This window comes from Phalacrocorax aristotelis, chromosome 13 (assembly GCF_949628215.1).
Source record: "Phalacrocorax aristotelis chromosome 13, bGulAri2.1, whole genome shotgun sequence".
In the NCBI taxonomy this organism is placed as follows: Eukaryota; Metazoa; Chordata; class Aves; order Suliformes; family Phalacrocoracidae; genus Phalacrocorax; species Phalacrocorax aristotelis.
Genome location: NC_134288.1, coordinates 2,382,932 through 2,391,663, shown reverse-complemented (window position 1 = coordinate 2,391,663; position 8,732 = coordinate 2,382,932). Strand labels below are relative to the sequence as shown.

Genomic DNA, 8,732 nt, shown 5'->3' with positions numbered 1-8,732 from the left:
TGGTGTTTTCTGGTGCTGACATGAGTGAGAAGAGGGCCCGAGGGGCTGGCTGCTCCAGGGGCAGCCAAGGTGCTCGGGAGCATACCTAGCTGCCTGCAGCGAGCATTTCCCTCTCTGCGTCTGCGTGCTGACCGTCTTGCCAGGGAACACGAGGGACCTCTGGTTTGGCCAGCCAGGAGAGAAGGACGCCTTTAGCCTGGGGGAGAGAGGGGCTGGCTGTGGAGGTGTGGGGACGAGTGCTGGTGATCCTGAAGGGCTGGCATTGTCCCGGGAAAGAGGCTGGGGTGGAGAGAGAGACTGAGGGAGCTCACGCCTTACCTCGAGCCACTGCTCACAGCCTCCGATACATAGCAGTTCCTGTGGGAAGGCCTTCCAGAAGTTAGAGCTAAAGAACGCCTGCACAACATGTCCCTTGTTGCCGGTGTCGCAGGGCTGTGAGGGCCCCTCCAGGTGCCCGCTGTAGGCTCCCTGCAGCTGGGGTTACTTTCTCTCTGCAGATGGGCAGAGTGGTAAACCAAAGACTCGAGAGGTTCTCTGGGTAGGCCGGGCTCTGTTTCCTGCTATTGGGGAATTTTTACGGCACCCCTCGAGGCAAACTAAACCCACGTTTGTGCTTGAATACGAAAAACAACCAAGCTAAACCAAAAAACCCGAACAATGCATTGGGCAGAGCGGCTCTACCTGGAGTCGGCAATGATGCGTCACAAGCAGGTTCCTTCCCTCCCCTTGCACCAGCGCCCATCCCGTGAGCAGTTTGAGCGGTTTGCCTGGGGCACCTCAGCTGGGCCGTGGGCCCATCTCCCAGAGCAGCTCTGCTGGCCAGTCAGAGGTGGCCCCTGAGAGCTTCCGTTCCAGGATGGCTACAAGGCAGTGCCGAGGCTGTTTCTAATCACCCAGGGAAACTGCGCTCCCTTGCAGGGTGTCCTGCTGTCTCTGGCACCCCTGCTTCCAGCCAGGTCAACCCCTTCTCGCAGTGGGGCCTCCTTGCCCTCCGTGCCGGATCGTTCCTCGGTCACAAATTTCCACCGCCGAGCAGTTAGCGTTTGAATGTCAACTGTCAACCCTCGGCCTTGTCTCCTTGTGGGACCGAAGGCCTCCCTTCCCCAGGGGATGCTCCATGGGAGACCGTCCAAGGCCAAGCCCGTGTGCGGCACAGCAGGGTAGTGAGCTCCCGTTCAAGAGGGGGTTGCTCCCGCCGCTCCCCTCTGGCTGAGCCCTGGCACGGGTTGCTCGTGCGAACCTGCTCCCGTGCACCATTCTGGGCCTCCACAACATACCTGCCTCCCCGCTCAGGACAGACCAGACCCAAACAACACGTGGCAGAGCGGGCCCCGGGTGGAGAGGCCACCGCCCATCCCAGGCGCAGTGACAGCACCTAACTGTGCAGAGCTTCTGGGGGAGCTTGGCCTGAGGAGAAAGGGCCCTGCAAAAAGGATCTCAAGGCGAAGGCCAACATTGTCCCTCACAGAAGGTGAAAGCCAGGCCTCCTAGAACCGGACCCGTCCCCTCCGCTAGCCTGGCAGCAAAGCTTGCTAAACAAGACAAAAATGCTGGCTACTTCTCGCCTCCGTGGTTAAGATTCCCTCTAAAATCGGGTCTTAGCGTGACGGAGGCCGCAGGAGGGAAAAAGACGAGGGAGATTGCCGCAGGGAAAATGCCCAGACACAGCCTGGGCTGGCTTGAACGTAGGTAGGCACAAGCAAGCACTTGGGAGTGAGCTCTTTATTGCGAGCACAAGGGCGTAAGGTCTGTGTGTGCTGCCTGGTGGAGCTGCCCAGGGGCTCTGCACCTCTCCTGCCACACACCTCCTCAGGACAGTGTCCACAAGCCTGCCAGCTAACACCCTCCTTTCTGACACGGGCTGCTGCGGCTCGCCTTGCACAAGCTTTACGCGCACTGCTCTGCGCTGTGCTCCTGCCCGGGCAGGGGGCTTCGCACCCGCCGGACGACGGGCTGTCCGGAGAAGTGTGGGCACACGGAGGGGAGGACGTCCTCAGCGGGATAGCTCTCCTTTCCATCTGATGGTGCAGGCAGCTTTGCGACGCACCTTCCAAAATTCAGTCTGGGACTCAGGGCAGGCCCGGGTTGACAGCTCCGCTCTAAAACAGAGTCGATGATGCGGCTTGCCATGGCCCTTATAGCCAAAGTGTTGGCTAAGGCTGTCGGCTTCGGCGTCAGTTCTCGCTCGAACTTCGGCGCCGTTGCAAGAACCTCAGGGACAACAGTTGTGGCATACCCAGCCCGTTCGGCGTGGTGCTGCTGAACTCCGGAGGAGGCATTTTGGATGCTCTCCCCGGCAGTCGTGCCACTGAGTTGCGAGGCATCAGCAGCGACTCTGTTTGGCAGTGGCTGCAAGGCAAGCGACTTTGGTCCCTTGCTTGCTTCCAGGCTCTGCTGTTGAGATGCTCTGGGGAGTCCCTGTGCTTGTTCCACAGCCTGCCTTGAGAAAGGCGCCTGGGATGGCTGCGCCTGTCTCTTGGAGAGATTTCTCCCAGGAAGCTCCAGGCTGTTGGAATATTTGCAGCTAGGGTCTCGTTCAACCTGAGAAGTTGCAAAGGATTCCAAGGTGCAGCAAACGCCGTCAACAACTTCTCTGATGAGTTTGTCCAGGGAAGCCTCTGCAGACGCTCCATCGGAAGCTGCTGTTTCAGCTTGCCCCGATTTCTCTTCCTCGGCTCGGGTGGCTCCTCCGGCAACAGGTCGCTCCTTCCGCCTGCCTGCCGGCCCTGGCTCACACGCTGTGGCCATGCTGGATGTCAAAGCCTTTGCCAAGCTCTCCAGAACGGTCGCTACGAGCTCTTTGGCCACCCGTCCGATTTCCTGCTGGCAAAGTGAAGGAGAAGTCTCCAAAGGCTCTGCTCCTCCGGCGCTGCCACACAAGCTTCCCCTGATCCCCTGGGCAGCCCTCCTTAAAACGCAGGCAGCCTGAGCCCGAGGAGCCTTCACCCTCTGCAACACTTCCCACACCACAGCCTCAGCCACCTCTTCAAGCTTCTGGGCTTCTGTTGCGGCTTGTTGTTGAGACGCAGCTCTGGACACGCTGTCTGCAGCGTGGTCTGGCTGCTTGCCGGAGTCAGCACCGCTACTGACCCTCCTGGGCAGCTCAGCACCTTCCTGTCCCAGCTCAGGTTGGGAGCAGGTTTGGCCTTCATCCAAAGCTGCTTTCAGCCTCCTGCAGCGCCCCGATTTCAGGGAGATCTTTCTGCTCGCGGGTGGAGGTGGGCAAGGTGGTCTCTGAGGCTGCCGCAGCTGCTCCAGCAGGCACGAAGCGTCGATTGTCCCCAGCGGTTTGTGGGCATCCCTTAACGTGGCCAGGCGTTGCCGAAGCCTTTCCTGCAAGGTGACACCGCGTTGTGGCTCGCCGTTGCCCAGACAAGCGCTCCCGCCCCTGCGTGCTGAGGCTTCACGCGGGCCCAGGCCAGCGCTCTGCTTCAGCCACGCGGCGAGGGCACAAGAGAAGGGTTCCCTCAGGACAACGCGGGCTCGCACATGACCTTCCTGCCCATGCCCACCCCAGCACCCTGCGCTGGCTCAGCTCCGAGCCGGCTAGTCCTTTCCCCGGCACCACGCCTGGCCCACGAGCACAGCCCTCATCTCTTCTGCACTGAGCGCCCCCCCCGAGATGCCGCGAGCCAAGCCCCAGCCCTCGGCACCGTGCCGCTGACAGGCGTCCGCCAACACTGCGCTTTGCCTACCTCCTCTCGCCTGAACACGTACTCTGCCTCCAGCTTGAGTCCGGTCAGATACTGCCTGTACTCGTTGAACTCCTTCAGAGTGCAAACCACCTACGGAGAGACGAGGGCAGAAATCGCCCGAACGCTGTCAAGCCAGCTACTGGCAGCAGGCTGCCTTCCCCGAAACAGCCCAAACCCAGCGGGAGGGGGGCTGCTCCTCTGCACGTGCTCCCTCTGCGCTCAGGGAACCCCGCTCGGAGGGAACCGTTTTTATCGGCCCGACGACTATCGGCCAAACGCACCTTGCCATCGCTGGTGACGAAACCCCCTCTCTTCAGCCTCTGCAGGTTGTCTTGGCGTTTGTGGTAGGCCCGGAGATGGGGGTCGTGCAGGCTGTTGTACTCTGTGGGCAGTCGGCGACCGTAGGGATCTCCCAGGTCAAAATAGCATGAGGGCCGCTGAAGCTGTAAGGGAGATGTTCCAGAGGATGAACTCCAGGTCAGGAGAGAGCAGCGGAGACGAACATGCTTCCGAGCTCCTCACACACACAGGCTGGCATTTCCAAAGCTCCGAGGTACAGGCTAGTCCCTGGCTTGCTTCCCACCCAGAGGAGAGCTCTCGCTACATCAGAGACTCTCCAGCGGAGAAGGCGGCCTCTGCCTACACCCCCCCGTCCGGTGGCTATCTCTACCGGTGCTGGAGGCAGACAAGGAGCTGTTTACTGCGGGGGTGAGAGGGGTGCACCCCGTGCTGCACCTGTAAGGAGCTGAGCTGCAATGTTGCCTACAGCCATGCCTTTTCCTCAGGCAATTCACCCTTGTTGCAAAACAGGATTGCGCTGCTCCCCAGAGGTGCCAAGCTGTGCTTGTGCAAAGCTAAAGGTAGCTGGAAGACTCCTCTCCATCCAGCTCTGGCCAGCCTGGAGCACCGCTATGGGGCAAGTCCTCCTTCCTCTTGGCACCATGGAGCCACGCGCTCCCCGCGCCTCCCCAGCCCTGTGCGACTGAAGGGCTGCAGCTCCCGCTGTAGAGCAGGTGGGCACAAGGCCGCCCCTTCTCTGAATGACGGGGACCCCGTAAAAGAAGAGAGCTTTTCTACCCCTTTCTGCTTCGTTTACCTTTTCCCCCAGCTTTGCCCTGCAGAAGACAGGCTTGGAGCCGGGCAACACAGGGATTTTGACCCCGAGGGGGAGGTCCAGCAGCCTCGGATCCATCAGCCCAGTAGCTCCTTCTCCCAGGTGCCGTCTCCTGTGCCCGAGCTAGGAAGACAGAGACACTCAGGTGCCAGCTCAAGAAGCCTCCTGCATGGCACTTGCAAGAAAGGGCATGTGCCAAGGCCCCAGAGCAACCCTGCCACACCCGGGGCTCCCCGGCTGAGCCCTCTCCGTCGGCCCCGCTGCTCACCTCTCTCCTCTCTCCCAGTGCACTCGGCAGTGCGTCTGCCTTTCGGACGCCAGCAGTGAGACGGCGCTCCGCGGCTCCTTCCAAGAGCTCTCGTGGAGCTGCGACCCTGCGCTGACTCCGCTCGCTCCAGAGGCTCCCAGCGAGCGGCTATATAGAGCCACGGGGCATTGTCGCATCACACCGTTGTCACGTTGCAGCGTTGTCACATCGCTGCGTTGCCGTGCCGCCGCCCGGCTGCCGCCCACCGGACCATGGGACAGGCCTGTGGGCCACCCGCTCTTGCTGAGCGCGCTTTGAGAGGTCATCTCCACAGGGCCCTTCCCACCTCAACTCCTCTGCGATTCTGTGAAGCAAAGCAGGCATCCTCGACAAGCGGGAAGAGATGCAAGGAACGGCCACAGCAGAGAGGCTCCTTCTTAGCTCAGCTTTCCCCCTTTTCCTTTTTAGACCTCTTCCCTGTCACGGGCAAAGCAGCCTCGAGTCAGGCGACTGCACTGAATTGGATTGTTGGCCCACAGCAGTCAACATCCAATTCCCGATTCGCGTCTTGAGAAACAACGCAGAAGGCAAACAGAGGCCGAGGGAAACCCCTCCCCTGCCCTTTCCTCAGGCTCCCCTTCAGCCCAGGCACCTCTCTGCCCCCTTCCCAGTCAGCCTCCCCCGCCCTCGTCTCTGCTGCTCGCTTCGGCTCTCACTTCCTACCGCTTTGGGGCTGGATGCGGTGAGGTCGCCGATGGCCCCTTCCTCCAGCCCGTCTAGGTCCTGCTGAACGGCGGCCCGACCATCGAGCCTAACGACTGCGTGCCCGCGTTTGGGATCGGTGGTGCGTCGCCTGTCCTCCTCAGGTCGTCGTGGCAGCTTTGAAACGGGAGAGGTCCTGCCAGGCTCTCTTGTTAAACAAAGGCAAGAAACAGGGAGAGTAATAAATGGTACGTGCCGATGATTACCGTGGGTCTCGCGGGAAACAGCAAAGTGCACGGCCCAGGAACCATGCTCCTCTGCTTCCAAAGCAGCCTCTTGCACATGCGCCAGCTGCCGCTCTTCTCCTGCTTTGCAAGCGCAGGAGCGGCATCGGCTGTGCCCCGACTCCCCTCTCCCTGCGGCGTTGGCTCCTCAGCCACAACAGCGACGCCCCTTGCGCCGTGTTCACAGACATTTGCACCCTCAGGAAGCGCTGCCGGAGCTGTATGTGGTCCCGGTAGGGGACGTGCGAGGCCCTGTGTGCAGTTCCTCTGCAGCTGGAAAGCACAGGGACGCCCGAGAGCCGCAGCAGACGCCAGACCGTGCATCCGCCGGGCTCTGCCTGTAAGAAGCTAGGCAAGGCAGAGCAGAACGCCCTGTGCAGTGCAAGTCAGGGAGTCACAAAAGTGACAGGAACTAGCTAAACTAAGACCCCCTTGGAAGTTGTGTCACACCTCTGGGGTTCCATCACTTTAAAAACAGAGACCGCTCCTTACCTGTGTGTCGTGGTTTAGCCGGCAGCTCAGCCCCGCACAGCCGCTCGCTCACTCCCCCACGGGCAGATCGGGGAGAGAATCAGAAGGGTAACGCTCGTGGGTTCAGATAAGAACAGTTCGATGATTAAGATTTCGAAAAAAAACCCAAACAACAACAATGCAATGGAAATGAGAACAACGAGAGGCGCAAAACCCGGGCGGGGCGGGGGAGGGGAATGAAGGGCGGAAATACGCCACGCGACGCAGGCGCCCGCCCGCCCCACGGCGCGCCTCTTCCGAGCCGAAAACTGCCCCCCCCTTAATATACTGGCCATGGTGTCACATGCTACGGAATGAACATGCCATTGGGCAGCGGCGGGCAGCCGCCCCCGCCGTGGCCCTGCCCCTCTGCCCCTGCCAGCCTCCCGCCGACGTGGCAGAGCGCGGGAAGCTGGAAAGGTAGCCGGCGCCCCACGGGGAGGAGAATTAACGCCTTGTCAGCCAAAACCAGCACACTGCGGTGTGTTGGGGTATCGGTAAAGCTCACGGAGAGGATCCCATGGCCACACATCAGCTGGGACAGCCTGCGATGTTACGAGCGTGGTGACGTCCCTGCAAAGAGACCCACTGAAGTTCACGGCACTTCTGAGCCCAGGAGCTCAGCGAGGGCAGGAGGAAGGCGGTCTCTGCCGAAAGCCTCGGCAGGGGCCGGGGTGCAGAGGCGACAGAGGCACGCGGCGCTGCGTGTCTCCGTCCTGCCAGCCAGTTTGCTTACAAAGATATTCTCACCCCCGTGTCACGGGGTTTTGCCATTCCAGTCGAGGAGAGGGCACGAACAGAAAGAAGGCAATTCAGAACAGAATCCAGAGTGACCGGGCAGGGCTGGAGTAGCAGAGGGAAGGTGGTTTGGCTGCTGGTGTTTTCTGGTGCTGACATGAGTGAGAAGAGGGCCCGAGGGGCTGGCTGCTCCAGGGGCAGCCAAGGTGCTCGGGAGCGTACCTAGCTGCCTGCAGCGAGCATTTCCCTCTCTGCGTCTGCGTGCTGACCGTCTTGCCAGGGAACAGGAGGGACCTCTGGTTTGGCCAGCCAGGAGAGAAGGACGCCTTTAGCCTGGGGGAGAGAGGGGCTGGCTGTGGAGGTGTGGGGACGAGTGCTGGTGATCCTGAAGGGCTGGCATTGTCCCGGGAAAGAGGCTGGGGTGGAGAGAGAGACTGAGGGAGCTCACGCCTTACCTCGAGCCACTGCTCACAGCCTCCGATACATAGCAGTTCCTGTGGGAAGGCCTTCCAGAAGTTAGAGCTAAAGAACGCCTGCACAACATGTCCCTTGTTGCCGGTGTCGCAGGGCTGTGAGGGCCCCTCCAGGTGCCCGCTGTAGGCTCCCTGCAGCTGGGGTTACTTTCTCTCTGCAGATGGGCAGAGTGGTAAACCAAAGACTCGAGAGGTTCTCTGGGTAGGCCGGGCTCTGTTTCCTGCTATTGGGGAATTTTTACAGCACCCCTCGAGGCAAACTAAACCCACGTTTGTGCTTGAATACGAAAAACAACCAAGCTAAACCAAAAAACCCGAACAATGCATTGGGCAGAGCGGCTCTACCTGGAGTCGGCAATGATGCGTCACAAGCAGGTTCCTTCCCTCCCCTTGCACCAGCGCCCATCCCGTGAGCAGTTTGAGCGGTTTGCCTGGGGCACCTCAGCTGGGCCGTGGGCCCATCTCCCAGAGCAGCTCTGCTGGCCAGTCAGAGGTGGCCCCTGAGAGCTTCCGTTCCAGGATGGCTACAAGGCAGTGCCGAGGCTGTTTCTAATCACCCAGGGAAACTGCGCTCCCTTGCAGGGAGTCCTGCTGTCTCTGGCACCCCTGCTTCCAGCCAGGTCAACCCCTTCTCGCAGTGGGGCCTCCTTGCCCTCCGTGCCGGATCGTTCCTCGGTCACAAATTTCCACCGCCGAGCAGTTAGCGTTTGAATGTCAACTGTCAACCCTCGGCCTTGTCTCCTTGTGGGACCGAAGGCCTCCCTTCCCCAGGGGATGCTCCATGGGAGACCGTCCAAGGCCAAGCCCGTGTGCGGCACAGCAGGGTAGTGAGCTCCCGTTCAAGAGGGGGTTGCTCCCGCCGCTCCCCTCTGGCTGAGCCCTGGCACGGGCTGCTCATGCGAACCTGCTCCCTTGCACCATTCTGGGCCTCCACAACATACCTGCCTCCCCGCTCAGGACAGACCAGAC

General features: G+C 61.0%; 1 protein-coding gene across 1 annotated transcript; it reads right to left on the bottom strand.

Moving 5' to 3' along the window:
- Window positions 1–1,709: 1,709 nt before the first annotated feature.
- On the bottom strand, window positions 1,710–5,421 carry LOC142064324 (uncharacterized). The gene is made up of 5 exons (XM_075109107.1): window positions 5,078–5,421; window positions 4,792–4,932; window positions 3,977–4,138; window positions 3,696–3,785; window positions 1,710–3,333 (listed from the first exon to the last, which is right to left on the bottom strand). Exons 2-5 carry the CDS (start codon window positions 4,885–4,887, stop codon window positions 1,888–1,890), a joined length of 1,794 nt encoding a protein of 597 aa, XP_074965208.1. The 5' UTR covers window positions 4,888–4,932; window positions 5,078–5,421; the 3' UTR covers window positions 1,710–1,887.
- Between the last annotated feature and the right edge of the window lie 3,311 nt (window positions 5,422–8,732).

Bases quoted from the DNA above. Each gene is read 5' to 3' on its own strand.
- LOC142064324 (XM_075109107.1), bottom strand. From the start codon at position 4,887: ATGGATCCGAGGCTGCTGGACCTCCCCCTCGGGGTCAAAATCCCTGTG. The intron at 4,139-4,791 runs GTAAACGAAGCA...TCTCCCTTACAG, and splicing joins GGGCAAAGCTGGGGGAAAAG to CTTCAGCGGCCCTCATGCTA. The intron at 3,334-3,695 runs GTAGGCAAAGCG...GTCACCTTGCAG, and splicing joins ACGTGTTCAGGCGAGAGGAG to GAAAGGCTTCGGCAACGCCT.